The 16,603-nt window shown below is 43.7% G+C and overlaps 1 protein-coding gene across 19 annotated transcripts in view; it reads right to left on the bottom strand.

Moving 5' to 3' along the window:
- The window catches only part of WNK3 (WNK lysine deficient protein kinase 3), an 88,109-nt gene that overhangs the window by 22,067 nt on the left and 49,439 nt on the right, over nucleotides 1-16,603 (bottom strand). For all 19 annotated transcript variants that reach the window (XM_083592593.1, XM_083592590.1, XM_083592591.1 and 16 more), the window contains 6 exons: nucleotides 12,977-13,035; nucleotides 11,030-11,177; nucleotides 9,563-9,679; nucleotides 7,598-7,747; nucleotides 7,448-7,499; nucleotides 3,892-4,026 (listed from right to left, as the gene is read on the bottom strand). In XM_083592593.1, coding sequence (XP_083448719.1) covers nucleotides 3,892-4,026; nucleotides 7,448-7,499; nucleotides 7,598-7,747; nucleotides 9,563-9,679; nucleotides 11,030-11,177; nucleotides 12,977-13,035 — 661 coding nt within the window. The remainder of the gene's footprint in view (nucleotides 1-3,891; nucleotides 4,027-7,447; nucleotides 7,500-7,597; nucleotides 7,748-9,562; nucleotides 9,680-11,029; nucleotides 11,178-12,976; nucleotides 13,036-16,603) is intronic.

Genomic DNA, 16,603 nt, shown 5'->3' with positions numbered 1-16,603 from the left:
AAAAAACAAACATCATAAGAAATAAAATTATATTCATATCATATATAATCTATTAAAATGATGCTTGCTCCAGTTGCATCCCATGGCCAAGTTGAGACAGAGTCAAAGAAGGGAAAGGCAAAACACAGGAAGAGAGAGGTCCCTCCCAGCAAGAGATGACTCAGCGCAGACTGGAGGTATCTGCAGATGAATGTGTGTGCCACGACACACTGGTCAACAGGAGCTCCGTGTTCCTTTCTCAACCTGAAGAGGCATCCAACAGGAATGGGATATGCCTAAGCTACTCTGAGGGACGCGGGTGGTGCTGTGGTCCAAACCACTGAGCCTCCTGGGCTTGCTGATCAGAAGGTCGGCGGTTCGAATCCCCACAACAGGGTGAGCTCCCGTTGTTCGGTCCCAGCTCCTGCCAACCTAGCAGTTCAAAAGCACGCCCAAAAATGTGCTTCCTGCTCCGGTGGGAAGGTAAATGGTGTTTCCATACGCTGCTCTGGTTTCAGTGTTCCCTTGCGCCAGAAGCGGCTTAGTCATGCTGGCCACATGTCTGCAGACAAACAGCGGCTCCCTTGGCCAGTAAAGCGAGATGAGAGCCGCAACCCCAGAGTCGTCTGCGACTGGACTTAACTGTCAGGGGTCCTTTACCTTTTCAAGCTACTCTGATTCTAGGGAGGGAATTTAAGATAAACCAGTGGGAGTAACAATGATGAAGAATATGCTGGAACGTGCTGTCAAATGTCACCTCTACGGAGGCAAAGGGAAAGGGAGGAGGAGGCTCCCACATGACCACTTACATGCCATCAGCAACTGAAGGGGCAAGCACGGCTGCTGGTGCTGCTGGTGCTGCTCTTGTGGAGTGTGTGCCATGACATTTTTGTGATGCAGGGAGGTGCTGAGCCAGACAGGTCAAGACCATGGAGGCTTTAGGCCATCTCACTAATATGGTGGGTGAAGTCTTTTTCCCCTAGGGACCTGGGGGTTAAAGAATACAAATGGGGAGTCTGTTTGATGGAAGGCTTGAGTGTGTCTGGGACAAGTCTTTAGAACCCTGTAAAGACTAAGCCTGTGACAGGGGATAGGGGGGCTGGGGCAAAAGAAGGGCAAGATCAGTTGTTCTGTTCGGTGCAAAGCAGAGTTCGTTTTTGGATAGAAGGCTGTGCACAGATTTATTCTACCCTTGTGAAAAGGTCACACAGATGTACCAGGGCTCCCAGCTCTGAAACCTCATGGACTAAGATTATGGCCACTAGGAAGGACACACTTTGGGATAACAATGATAAAAATGTGGTGGTCTGGAGGACTGCCTTTCAACTCAAGGAACTTGTGTGCTCCTGTGGCCATGAAGAAACAGGCCTCTGAGAAATCAGTGCTTGTGTGGATGTTTGCCAGGGTTCTGAAGTTCTTCCCAGAGAGGCTGGATGACAGGGGTGAGGTCTGTCACTGCTGGGAGGAAGATTAGCCTTTCCACTGTGTCCCGAAGCAGTAAAGTGGGTGTTCCACTGTGTTACTAAGCAGTAAAGTCTTCCGGACAGGTCAGATGGCTTTTAGGGAGCTTAACTATGGAGCTGTAGTTCTGTAAAGGCTAGAGTAACTAGGAAGTGTAGATGAGCCCTGTCTTGAGGTGAAGAGCTGAGAAAAGGAAAGGCTATCTTAGGGATGCCATATGTCCAGAATACTGTGGGCAAAAGCAGTGTCTGGACAGAAACCGGCAAGATGTCCCAGAAAATCCGGACATATGGCAAGCCATGTCAGAAGTGCCGTTTTTGCCAATTTTCGTAAATAATTGTTCAAAATAGCTCAAAAATGGCAATTATTTTTGCTGTTTTGCAAGAAAAGCTCAACAACTCCGATGCCCATCCCCAAGAAGCTCAACAACTTTTTGTCTGGATGTTCACTTTTTGAAATATGGCAACCCTAGGCTATATATGTAAGCCCTGAAGCAGGAGGTGTGCTACTACTGATATGATGGGATCTACTGAAAAATCCACCAGCACGTCAGTGCACTTTTACCTAGCTTTACCTACTCTTCTCTCCCTGTGTGTAGCCTGCGCTCTTCCCAAATCAGCTCCAGGGGATTGAAAGAAACCCCATAACAGATTTAGGAGGTCCAGGGCATGCAGGGAGAGAAGTTTCATTGTGCAGTCAAAAGTCCTTACACTGACAGAAGTTGAGAACCGAGCTATTTGTAGCCAAGGCCTCCTAACCACCAGAACTGTTGTCTTGCTTTTTGTAGCTGGTGCCAGGGCTGTCTGATGGAGGAACTGTGAGGTCTAGTGGAGAAATGGGAACTAGACTACACTAGCTTAGGAATTCTATACAGCCTTGGTCAAAGGAGGTCCTATTGGGCTTAAAAGAGTAAGGCTGCTTCCTTTTCGTATGAGTGCCAAGGGTCTCTTTTTTATCTACAAGGTGCACTTTGAGCAGCTCTTCACTAAATAGACAAGTCCCTCTGAAGTGGGCTGCTCACTGATTTGACCAGGAAATTCAAGACCTTCTAGCTACTGTGAATGCTACAATGATCCTTGAAGAAGGCTAAACAGCACCTAGGTTGACATTGGAGTGAATGCTGATGCCGTGGTAAGTCTGACCAATACCCTCTGATGGGTATTGTTGTCCTGATCCTTATTTTGCAGTATGTCCTCCAGCCAAAGAACCGTAGCTATAGCAGCATTTAAAGAGGTAAAGACAGCAGCCAGGAAAGGAGCCTCATGGGACTTTTAAAAGAAATGTGGTCTGCCTTCTTTCCACTTCTTTCTCGGGAAAATGTGTCATTGTGCCTAGGGGGGATTGAGGCCAATAAAAGGACTTCCACTGCAGCAACCACAACTGGGACTTTTAACTGTTCCATTGCCTGAGGGGAAACAGTATACAATCCTCTGAGCTAGTCTGGTGGCTTTTTGTTTGGTTGGCTTGGTGTTCATTTCAACTAATTTTTTATTTTTTTTACAAAGCGGATGGAAAGGGTACTTCTTTGGAGACTGATCTGGTCTCCAAGGAGACAAACGCTGCCTGGGATGTCGGCTGAGCTGGTTCAGGAGGTGAGAGTTGCAAATCTACAGGTGATTTAGCTCTTGCTAATAAAGGTCTCAGTGGGAGGCTCCGTAGTAGCTGCAGTGGGCTTCTTTTTAATTTTTTCTTCCTTAACTAGCCTAATATGTTGCATTTTTTCTCTTTCTTTCTTGCTGGCTTTCTGCCCACCTGAAGGAGTGATGATGAAGGGAAAGTCAAGAAAAAGAGATTGATAAAGATTTTTTTAAAAGAAGAAGGAGGAGGAGGAGGAGGAGGAAGTGGGTAGCACAGGGACATCTGTTTGGGAGGAGCACAAAGAAGGGAACAATGAAGCAATGGGTGAAGGCAGGGAATCAACTGGGTAGGAGTCAGGAGCATCGGATGCCGTAAGGAAGTTTGTCATATGTTACACATAAGAACAAGCCTACCAGATCAGGACCAAAGGCACCCTGTCCCAGCATCTTGTTCTCACAGTAGCTAATGAGATGCCGATGGGAAGTCCACAAGTAGAACATGAGTGCAACAGCACTTTTACTCTTGTGTTCCCCAGCAACTGGTATTTTTGGTCCCTTCCAACTCTGCCATTCTGTGACTCTATTATTCTATGACCATGCTTTCTGTACTAGACAGGAGTTGCTATGCCAAGGGATAGAGAATGACTTCTTGCCTTCAAGGGGAGGGAATTCTTCCCCACAAAGAGATTTCTGATCTTCAGCAGCATTAAAGACTTAAACCTGGAAGCTTCCACTGTGAAACTTTGAGCCATTCTTACTTGAGACACAGAGCCTGAACTCAGTGCTGGCTACAGTTCCAAAACTGTACGGATGCTACCCTTTACAACAAACAAGTCAAAATTGAGTCAGGCTTTCTACAGCATCACATGTTCACCTGTTATCTGACACCCCGGGGCAGCTGTAGTTGACTGTAGAAGAGTGCAAGGTGTCTGGGTTTCTCTGTTCCTTATTGTTTGATTGATGCAAAATCTCCAGCGGCCAACAGGGGATGACTGAGGAGCGGATTCACCTGTGAGGAAAGAAAGAAGTACAGGAGATGATCATTCCTCTACCATCTTTCATGTGCATAACAAGTAAACAAAATCAAGATGTGCTTAAACAGGACTATGAGAACATCACTGCTGCTGTGAGCAGAAGCCTTAGGAACAACAAGGCCTAGCAGTCAGGATTCTGGAATTGGCCTTAAGGCACCAAGGCTGCAATTCTAATAGACTTAAGGAGGAGTAAACTCAGTTGATCAGAGTGCGATTGTTGCCATGGAGCCATGTGATCTGACTTTCTCCGGTTTCCTTGGATCAGTGTACTTGCACAGAAAAAAATGAATGCTGCTGGTGAAGCTATCCTTCCTTGGCTTTGCCTGAGTTCTGCTGTTTTCCCCTCTGATTTATAGGGACTACCAGAGCTTTCCAAACTTTTCATGTTGGTGACACTTTTTTTTTTTTACATGCACAACACAGTAATTCAGTTTTACTAGCAAACCAGAAGTTAAACTAACCCCTTTGCAGCCCTGGGAGGAGCGCGGGCAGCATTTGTATGACACACCGACATACTGCAACCAACACACTAACGTGTCTTGACTCACAGTTTGGAAAACTCTGCTTTAGAGTCTGCATTGTGCCATGCATGTACCTCCTTTCCCATCCCTGTGTGGAAATTAGAATGTTGGACTAGGGTCTGAGAGACCAGGCCTCAAATCCCCACATGGCCATGAAGATCACTGGGTAACCTTGGGCCAGTCGCTGCCTCTCAGCCTAACCTACCTCACAGGGTTGTTGTGGGGGTTAAATGAGGAGGGGGAGAGCTATGTATGCCATGTTGAGCTCCTTGGAGAAAAGATGGGATGTACCATATTTTTCCATCTATAAAACACCCCCATGCATAAGACTATTTTGGGGGACTCAGACTTAAGAAAATGTGGGGAGATGGCCCTGTCTATAAAATGCCCCCTAATTTTTGACATGTTTTTAGGGGGGGAAACCTAGTCTTATACTTGGAAAAATACAGTAAATGCAATAAATAAATAAAGTCAGGATCAGGCATGCATTGGTGCACTTGTTGCAGGTTTTTCCATGTCACATTGCTCAGACGACAACAGGAATATTCTGTTACACTACTATTTCTCACAAACAGTCCCACCAAATTACCAGAAACTGGCCCATTACTCTAGGCTGCAAGTTAAGAAGCTTAAATCATTTAACAAGAACATATGAATCAAATAGTATCCATAAAATAATAGGGCCATTATCCAGTTTCAGTAGATTTACTTTTAATCCAGTATTTCCTTCTGGCTCAAGAAGAGAGGACTCTCTAATTTGGACCTGGGTGGCATTGTACATCTCATTTTTATCATAGTGCTTACTCTGCTTATATCATACTGTATTAAAGAACATTTGCTGGTATGAGACAAAAACCTGTAACACTCTGCCACTAGGAACAGTATCTACATTTATTGCTTGAGCACCGTTTGCTGCCTTGAACACCATTTGGTGGGATACAAATTTAACAAACAAGTAACTGTAATATGTACCTCTTATTAGTAGTCCAAATAAACATTTATCAATGTGTTCAGCACAATAACTTCAGGCTTACCCAGGGTCTAAACATGCTTGATATATATATATATATATATATATATATATATATATATATATATATATATACACACACATCTTTGAACAGCTGATCCCTATACTATATCACAGTCTGCTTTTGAAAGGTTCTCCTCAGTTTCAGAATTGCTCTGACATGCGGTAAGGAAGACTCCTCTTTCAGAAACACACCCAAAGTTCCCCTTAATTGCACGGAACTATGGTTTGTTGGATCCTGGCCAAAGTGTTCCAGTCCTCCAGGGACACAAAAATATATATGCACTGGAGCAGGAAGAAATAACAAATCAAGAGCAGACAGATGCTCAACTTGTGGGTAAAAAACAAACATACCACTGGCATTGTTCTGTTGATACAAAGGTCATACCAAAATCAGAGAAAAAGAGATCATTCAGTGTTAATGGAACAAAGAGTAGCCAAGCAAAATGTTGGCCTCTTCTGTTGTGCTTGAAAAGTAGTCCATCATGGTAAGTAACTGCATTCGTATCACATAAAGGAACACAGTTGACTGTGTGCATTTCACTTTCCACTACGAAAAATCCCATACACAAGAGAGAGCATCTTTCCCTCTTTCAGCCATTGCTTCTGTATTTCTTAAATGGAAACTCAGCCATTTAAATGTGCACGCCACATTTCACATCTGATGACACCACACGTGATATTTGCTACATAAACATAGGGGTATGTAATGGTTCTAGGGGTTGCTCGTGTGTAAGCTGGTGCCAACACCTGGCTGGGTTGCCTGAGTGAACCTTTTCTGTCCGGACAGCCACTCACCCGTGGCTGTCTCAATCGCTGGCAGAATCCGTCAGTGGGCGTTTCTTAAACTTCTTCCAGCTAAGAAGCTCTTTGACGCCTAGTCTCCTCCTACTCTCCCTGCGCGGAAGCCTTCTGCGCAAGGAGGGCGTAGGCAGCGGAGGACCCTTACTCTCCCCGCTGGTCCCCGGCAAGGAGTCATGGGACCGCCTCGCCGATTCCCCCATCTGCCCCCCTTCTCCACTGGTGCTACGCTGATTCCCCATCCCGGAACGCTCTCTGGAATCCCTCTGGAGCTTGCTCTCTCCCTCCGGCACTGATGGCAGTTCCCTGACAGGGTATTTTTGTAGTCAACCTCAAAAAGGAAATTTTGAACTGGCTAGATTTCCAGACACTTCAAGCCACATCACCAACTGTAAGTTAGGGGTAGACAGAATGACGCCCTCTAGTTATTATCCTACTCCAGTCCCATCAGCCCCAGGCAACTTGGCCATGTAGTCCAATGACATCTGGAGGGCACCTAATTGGCTATCCTTCTATAAGTATGAAAGCTGGCTTGTAACTTCACCTGCTTTAGGATAATGTGAAGAGTCGCTACCAACCACAATGAAGGAATTTGGATTCTAGTTTCCTAAAGGTAAAATCCAGACCTTTTTCTTTGCTCAGCTACATCAAACCACCCCCAGAATTGATACCAATTTGGCTATACTCATTAAGAACTTGTTTATTAATTATTTTAAATGTATATACTGCTTAATTGATAGAAGATTTCTAAATGTCTTATTTCAGCCTTGAATAATGTCACTCAAAATCTTTAGAATCTTCCCATACAGTTATCAGGACCATTGCAGAGAATCAATTATATGTGCCAAGATGACTCCACCTAAGACGTGAGCTACCATAAGAAGATTTGAGAGACGAAAGGCAGCCTAACTGACAAGGAACAAATCTGCTTTAGTTCCTGCCAAAATATCCACTATTTTCATCACTTTCCCCTTTAAGGAGGGTGGTTTTGTTTTGTTTTTTTGTTTGACCTTCAATGTTAAATGTTTTAAAATAGTTACTTACTGCCAGTTTGAGTAGATGCTGGGTTTATCTGAACTTGTTCAGAAGATCCTGTCTGAATTAAAAATGAATAGATAAATATAACAAGGGAATTTCCCAATACAAGCACACACTTTCCCAGAAAAGTGGTATCACTAAACAAACATAACTTACTTGGGTAAGATCAGAAGGTGTAGACTCTGTGCCAGTAGTTCGCTCTTCAACTGGAAGACTGCGGATGATGTCCTGGGCCTGGCAAACAATAGCCTTCAGTTCATCAACAAATTTCTCTTTCTCATTTTCCAACACAAAGTCATCTTCAACCTAACATGGGAAGGAAAAAACAGGGTAGAAGATGTAAATGCATCTTCTATCACATTTTATACAATCAGAGAAATCTTAGCTTTCCAAATGAATAATATTGTTTGGCTGAAGGAAAACTCATATATAGCCAAAACAATTGAAATTGTGCCCGTGTCTATGTAGCAAGAAGCCATCTCAAGTTTCCCCAGTAATAAGGAAGAAACATACTCATTCTAAAATGGTATCGTTATACTTAAGTATTCCTTTTTCTAAACGTATTATTTTGCAAAATGCCAAAATCAGGGGCCAGACCTAATTATAATCCAGAAGCCAACCACAGGAAGAAAGTTTCCCTCAAAATCTGCTCACAGGTCCTGGCCTCACCCCTAGAAGCACCCAATGGCTCCCTGGGTGGGGTTTAGCCTCAGTGCATCCAATGGAATCCATTACCTGAGTGATGCCTGCCATCTGCAAAAAGGATAAAGTCTACTCTCACTCCACACCCCTGCATAGTACTAGAAATCACGACTGTACGTAAGCAGGGGGATCCAAGTCTTCAACAAACACCCCATTCTTACATGGGGTCTCCATCCAAGGAATGATCAAATCCACACCTACATAGTTCCAGCTGTGCTCCTGCATCAGGTGTCAAACTAGCTTGAAACTACAAGCCCCTGCACCACATCATCATAGGAGATCAATGTCCTCCATTCAGTATTTTCTGTAGTATTAATCTAAGGTTTTAATCCTATCATACATACCTGGAAATGAGTCCCACTAAATCAGGGATGTGGAGTCTGTGACCCTTCATATGCTGTTGGTTTACAGCTCCCAGTATTCTTGATCACTGGCCATGCTGCCTCGAACTGATGAGATATGGAAGCCACAACTCCATTAGACCCATCTTGCATGGCCAGTGATAAAGGATCAGGCTTGATGGGATTTGTAATCCAACAACACCTTGAGTGGGGCTACACAAACCCCCTACCCCAGTTAAAAGATGTATAGGATCAGGCAGCAAATTTTATGTCTAAAGAAGAAATGTGTACTATTGTCAAAGTCTTTGGCCGCTTATTTTTTTAAAAAATTAAATTTTACTGAACAACAAAAGCAGACAATACACACGAGAGAAAGACAAACATTAACAACAAAATAATATAAGTTTAATACAAGGAGCTTTTGATGATAAAGTCAAAGAAAAATTAAAAATTCAGAAGTGAATGAAATAGATAAAATTATAAACGAGATATAAAAACACAACTTGTGCAATGAAGGAAATAGCAAAGGGGGGGGAGTGTCTATAAGGAGGCAAGACCTTCTTCCATTGAATTAAATTAATTTATCCAACCTGCACTCCCCCCCCCCCCCCGATTTTCTAATGTTTAGGGCTAAAACACCATTTTGAATCTTATTAACCCAAGGAACAACAGATGGTCCTGCAGGAGTCTGCAGCAAACCTGAAATAATAACTTAGAAGGTTAGTTCAAATGGTTTAAGGCTTTTTAAAACGTTTGTCTTGAAGTCCTTACATGCGACGTTTCCAAAGGTGACAGTGCCTGGGAGGCTGAGTTTAGTCAAACCTCCAAGCCCAGTTTTCATTGATTCCTCTAGCAGCCCCATTTTTAGGATCTTGCCCCAAGGCCTCTCAAAGTTACTTCTCAAAATAATCTGTGCAAGTCAAGGGCATGTCAAGTGGAAGACTAAGGTTAGACCTCAGGGGTTTCCATATCTTGAGAAATGCTATGAACAAGACACAAGGCTATTGCACATTGTCCCGAGCAACCCAAGCATTTGAACAAGAAATCTCTAGCGGAAAGCAGGCTCTATGAAACTTGCCATGTAGTCAGCAATGTCTTCCGGAGCATCTCCATCAACATCAAATTTAAATGTGACCATCTTGTTGTTATGAGTCTCAAGCTGGCACTCCACCGTGTTGTCCCCCGATGTTGACACCTGATTGAAGGGGGGGGGGAATTGAGTAATTAGATAGAGTCAGAACCTGCCTCTTCTTCTCCAATTCTTAGCAAACAAAGATGACCTCTACCTGACTGGTGTGACACCAATCCTGTAAAATGACAGCACTTGTCCAAAGGCTGAAGTGGCAAAGCACCAATAACTAAAAAGGTTTAACACTACATATTATCTTTGTTGTTGTTTTAAATAGATAATTATGTACATATTATATGTTGTCCTATAGTATGATAATGAATAGAGAAACGATTCATTTCTGTAGAATCTGGCATCTGTTGAAAATGCCAGCACTTGGTCTTTGGGATTCAGTGACCTCAGTTTCAAATATTCCATCAAAAGACTTTATAAGCATTTGCTGGAGGCTTGAAAATATACTTCTTCACCCAAAAACTATATTCAATTTTTCCCTCCAGTTATGACCTGATTCCAAATACTTGCCTCCAATAACATATGGAATGGATTCTAGATCCTGTTCACACATTGTGTTGTTTTAAAAGCAACTGACCTGAACCCATTCCTTTCTGATCTTGTGAAGCTGCAAGAATAAACTTAAGCTAAAAAGATACACAAAAAACTGTGAAGTCATCTGCTATCTCTGACAGCAGACACACAAACCAGAGTAGAAACATTAATTGTGTACAACATTGGATAAATCAATTGTTTTAATCAGTCCATTTTGCAAGTCTCAAAATTCATCCCACAATGTACCATCCACAAAGACTGATTCTAGGCAAATCTGAGATTATAGAAGTTATAAAAGTGCTCTTCTGCTCAAAGATGGTGTTAAAAGAACAACTTGCTATTCTGTTTCCCCATATTGAGGTGCCCCCTGAAATATGATCTGTGAATATAAGAATTGACTGAGCCAAACGGCTTCTTCTTAACATATATTAACCAGAAAAACAAATGATTATCTAGAGTCCAAGGGCAGGATTCAACTAAGTTGTTGCATGTGCAGAATGAGGAGTCCCCGTACAATGGAACTTTCCATCCTCTCCTACCCCTGTGCACCCTCCTGCACCATTTAAATCTGCTCTGGGGGGTTGGGGGGAAACCCAGAAAAGGTTTGGGGTCATTCAGGGTAAGGAGAGGTTGGAAAAGTCTCATTGCATTAGTGGATCTCATTCTCTGGACACATACTCCAATTGAATTCCACACATAGTTGCAGAATTTATAGTCATTAAAGCATTGCTTGCAAATGGGAATTTGTACAACGGTGGTAGTAGAGCCCAGATAAACAACCTCAGATATATTTTCCAGACAGATGTTATTCAATTGAATTCTATTCTGGAGCTATGCATGGTTTAGCCTAGATTGTTAAAACATACATACCTGCAGCACAGTGAGCTGAAATTTGGTTCCCTTCTCTGTCCGGGCACATGAAGCTCTCCGTTGCTTGCTTTTGTCTTGTTTGCCATTTCCACTTGGAAGGTCACATCCATTGGCACCTTCCTTCTGAATGGCTACATCAGGGATCGGTCTTAAAAGATAGGAAAAGAGGTGAGCACTCTTAGAAGGAGCACACCGAGACACTTCTGAGGGGAAGCTCTCTGTAACTTCTGAACATTAATTTAAGTAAATTTTTGTTTTCCTTTTATCAACTAGCCCAAATGAGGGCTTGCATTACCTCACAGCAGCAAACCTACTCAATATTTGAATAGGGAAATAGATCAAAGTAGGGCTGGCAAACACTACTTTTTAAGTTGAAGGTGGCTAGGTACCATATGCAGACATTGCTGTCTATGGTATATGCATTTATTTTGTCACATTACCATTGATGGTTAAACACTTAAATTCACATGGGTGAAATTCACATGGGTGCCTTGGACAAACCACATTTCTCCCAGTCTCAACTACACAGAGATAGACAGACACACCGCATCTGTAATGGGGAGAATATTAGCTTAGCTTACAGGGCTGTTGATGGTCCCCCTATTGTATACATTACCCTATCTGAGGGGCAGCAGGATTTCCCTGACTTCTTTCTAGGCCACTGTGGTCATGTTCAACATCCCAGTACCACATAGATGGGACCAACAATGCCCACCCTTCCATCCGCTGTCTTCTAGGCAATGATCAGGTGAGAAAGGCCCAGATTACTGCACTCAAGGTTACTGCAACAAAATGGAAGTAGCAAAGCCATGGAGAACTGGCTCCCATACAACTTCGTAGTTGTGTACGAAGTGTCTTCTAAAGTACTGCAAACACTCAGGAAAAGCACTTCACAAACATTTTCTTACTATTGTTCTCTTTACTTTGTCTTAGAATCATAGAATCATAGAATCATAGAATCATAGAATCATAGAATCATAGAGTTGGAAGAGACCACAAGGGCCATCGAGTCCAACCCCCTGCCAAGCAGGAAACACCACCAGAGTACTCCTGACATATGGTTGTCAAGCCTCTGCTTAAAGACCTCCAAAGAAGGAGACTCCACCACACTCCTTGGCAGCAAATTCCACTGTCGAACAGCTCTTACTGTCAGGAAGTTCTTCCTAATGTTTAGGTGGAATCTTCTTTCTTGTAGTTTGGATCCATTGCTCCGTGTCCGCTTCTCTGGAGCAGCAGAAAACAACCTTTCTCCCTCCTCTATGTGACTTAGTGGTCTTAGTGGTGCTTGGGGTGGTATGCAGAGAAAGCTAATGGATGGATGGCACCTTTGCAGATGTACAGAAGGGGGGTTATGGGGAGCACCAGGACTAGTCCTTACCTTAGGGTAATAAGGCACAGGTCTGGACCCTGCAGCAAGTGGGTGGTAACATGACTGGGGAGGAGGGAGAGATGGATGTAGCAACTGCTTTTCAACTGGTGACCTTAGTCTGTGAGGTGGGGCTAGGGAAGGTGCCATTTAGTTCACATCTCATTTGGCAAAAGGTTTGGCGCTGGCATTGAGGACTGGCAAATTCTGGGAATCCCAAACCTAAAGTCTTCCAGTGAAATCCATAAATTAACTTTCTAGCACACTACTGCTTTGATCAGAAAATTCCTAACAGTTATCCTAAGTATTTACTTCCCTAAATTTAACTGAAGTTCTTAGCAGGGAGAGAATGATGAGAGCTCCTATCTTTGTGTACAATATGCTTCAATAATGTTTCTTCCTACCACAACTCTGCCAGCTTTCTTCTGGTTGAAGTGAACTCCCCCCTTCCCACCCCTCTGCAAGCCTTGAGCTTGTCTTCTCTGTATAGAAAATGGAGATGTTCACTAGTTTTGATCTCCATGCACTTAGCATTCCTGCCTTCCACCAGGCCAAAAAAATTAACCTTGGAGCAGACTCACCCTTGAACAAAATCCTGCTTTTGAACCGATGGCTGTTGTTCTGGTACCAAGATGGAAGCCTAGAAATAGGGAGGGAGAAAATTAATTATGTTGGTTCTGCATTTGCCATCCTCACTTGGATGCAGTGATACTAAGCAAATTACCGTAATTACACAAAATGCAAACAATTTGTGTGCTTGAAATGAAACACAATCATACTTTTCCAGGCTGACATCCTCAGGGCCCGGATCTGCTTTTTTCCCCTTCTTCTTCTTCTAGTAGCATTCAGCACCAGTTCTAAAGATAACCTTGAATAATATCTAGCTCTTGAGATTCTATTCCAAGCTTTGCATTTGCTTTGAAAATATTTCCCATCCATGGTTAGGAAAATATTTACAGTCTCAGAAATGTATGCTTGCTATTTGCAATCCCAGGAGAAAAAGTGAAAATAAAAGTTATTAAAGTGGAAAGCTGAGGCAAGTTACTCTACAGTTAAAGACATACAATCTCTAAAGATCATTAGAATGACCACCTCTTGCATGCATAGCGGAAAGGATAAAACATTCTAAGGAGGTTAAACCTAGTTTATCCACAACATTTTTCCTTTTTATGGAATAGACACAGCATTGTGCTAGATCACTAGGTTACAGTCTATAATCCAGTACACAGTTTGAAGGTGTCACAAATAGCTACAAATGACATTGGTGGCATGATTAGCAGGAGAATGGAAAAACCTTTATTCACAGACACAACTGCAACAAGGAAAGTGCTGAGAACACAAAATAGGCAACAGGGGATGCTCAGATAGTTTCTCCTCAGAAATGAGAAATCAGGTTGTCTAGAACTGAAACTGTGTGCTAGCATTCAAGTGATAAAGGAACTAAAAGGAGGTGGACTACAATTAAGGATTTATTATGTTTTCCGAATGTATTAGAAAAATTATGTAGAAAGGTTTATTGTTTTGTGTACATTCAAATGTAAGATAAAACATATGCAAAGGGACTTGACAGGAAGTCAAAGTTGAAGAAAAGATTTTGGAAGATAAAAGTGGAAAAATATTTACTTTCATTATTATCATTTTCTGTGCGGGTATGGGTGTGTGGGTGTCTGCACATATGTGTGCTGTTGTATGCAATGTTTAGGAGGAAATAAGACGGTAAATAACAAACAACAAACTAAATATCGATGTATGTAATTTTTATTTCTTAATTATATTTAGCGGTAGTAAAAAAAAAAAGAACTGAAACTGTGTGCTAACCCTAAGGACAAGAAGAGCTATCTTGTCAAGGTAGGCAAGATGAGCAAGAAGAGGTCTCAGGAGATGATGAAGCTAAGGAACAAGAGGCTCAGGTAGCCAAAAGAACGGGAAAGAGTCTGCAATGAACAGAGATAAAAGGTGCTTTCAGGTATGGATGATTTAGCAATCCCTCATCATTTTGGTTCTGCTTTCAGCTGAAAGTTGAAGAGCAACTCAGCCTCCACACTTCTTGAAGGCAGACCCTAACACTTTGTTCTGCAGCCAGGTTCTGAGTCTTCTTTTCCCAACTCCAGTTACTGAGAGGGGGGTTGTCAGGGAACTGCCATCGGAACTAGAGGAGGAGGCGAGGCTCCACAGCGATGCTGGAGAGGGGCCAAGCAGGGAGAGAGGCAGGTCTCCGGCTGGGGAAGAAATCAGCGCAACACCAGGGATAGAGGGGGGCCGATGGGGGAAGCAGAGAGGAGGCTCCAGGACTCTTCGCAGGAGACCAGCGAGGAGAGCACAGGTCCTCCGCTGCCCACACCCACCCTGCGCAGAAGACTTCCGCGCAGGTAAAGTAGGTGGCGATTTGGCGTCAAAGAACTTCTTTGCTGGAAGAGGTTCAAGAAACGCCCACTGACGGATTCTGCTAGCGACTGAACAGCCACGGAGTGGATGGCTGTCCAGACAGAAATGGTTTAACCAGGCAACCTAGCCCAGAGCGGCGGTAACTTACGCACGAGCAACCCCTAAAGCCATTACAGGGGTCATTAGGACCAGTGGGGAGGGAAGACTACCTCCTCCTTCACGGTACTCCTTATCATGTCACCCCATTGCTGCAATGTAAGAAGGAGTGGGAGAAAGAGTGCAACACTTTTTGGAAAGAGAAAGGTCAGACTGATAGAACTAATTCCTAGAGAGGAGAAACAAACCAGAGAGAGAAAAAGTAGCTACAGCAATCTAGAAAAGGGGTGGAACAATCTATACAGGTCACTATAGGCCAGAATAACAGCACAGTAGCCCACCAATGCCCGGGGAATGTACTGTATGCAGCTATGAAAAGAGTTGAGAAAAAGTTGTGTTTTCTAAGCTCATAAAAAAGGAAGTGGAACAGGGAAAAGGTGAGAGGAAGATGTTTTGTTCATGCCATCTTGCATGAGTAAGGGAGCAGAACATGTCCAGTGTGGAAGCAGTCACAGAAACCTAAAAGAACAGCAGATGGTAGAAGCAGAGGAAAAGAGACAGGGAATTAAGGAAGAAAGTGACCAACAAAAGGAGAGGACTATTGAAACAAGGCAGTCGAAGCTGTATTAAATGGGCAGGAAAGGGGTGGAGAAGAATGCTGGGTGAACACTGCTGGTTGAAAGACAGTGTGGCTGGACAAAGCAGGGCCAGCTGAGATGAAGCAGGAAGAAAATCATAGAATCATAGAACTGGGACCACGAGGGTCATCTAGTCCAACCCCCTGCAATGCAGGAATCTTTTGCCAAATGTGGGGCACAACCCCAAGATTAAGAGTCTCATGCTCTGCTGACTGAGCTACAAGGCAACTATCAGGTTGGCAGAGGTGTGACCATAGACAAAGAAAGGAGGGACTAGGGTTGACCTCTTTTTCCTGACAGGGCTGCTGGATTAGAACAAATTTTCCATTGTTTAAATCCAGTCTTGCACGTAGCACTCATGGAAGGCTATGCCTGCCAGTTGTCAAAAATACCACTTGTGAGGCAGATTAGAAGCACACAAATCTGATTAGCAAGAAATTAAACACAAAACAGGAAACACTTTTGGTTAACTCTGCACCCTCTCGAAAGAACAAGAGTTTCTGGTTGAGTCTTGTTTGCGCGGAAGAAAATGTCACCACCATCCCATGCTAAACAAATCCAAGCTGTGGGGACTGTGTAGGGGAGAGAAAGCTTTTTCTGCCGGAGAGTTGCATTTCCTCCTGGGCTGCCTTCCAGGGCCTGTGTGCCAGAAGCGGGATGGGCAAAAGCGGGCAGAGCAACAGATGCAACTCTTGCCTTGGTACACAGGAGGCTACACTCTGGGTTTCAACCCACACCTCTCCACTCTTCGTTCAGGAAGCAAGGGGCACATCTGTCAGGGCTGGAGTCAGGTGTAGGGCAGCAACAAAACAATAAATCAATGGAAACAAACCACAAGCCCGGCCTGTCGGTCTCGGCAACTCTTTCGAGGTCTTGCCCCAATGAAGCAATTGTGAGGGCTGAAGATGCCTGCCTTCCTAGTGTCCACTGGGACTCCTCTCCAGGGTCTTTCCCACTCAGTCTCAGGTGGTGTCTGCACACAACCCGGCTCTGCTCTGCCCTCTTGATTTCTCTGCGTGCTCTAGGAGACCGGGGGAGAGGAGCTGGTCGCACCGGGAGGGGGAGACTCTCTGGCTTCTTCCGCAGCCA

The sequence above is a fragment of the Podarcis filfolensis genome, assembly GCF_964270895.1.
Source record: "Podarcis filfolensis genome assembly, chromosome: 17".
Lineage (NCBI taxonomy): Eukaryota > Metazoa > Chordata > Lepidosauria > Squamata > Lacertidae > Podarcis > Podarcis filfolensis.
This window is presented reverse-complemented; position numbering and strand designations above follow the sequence as displayed.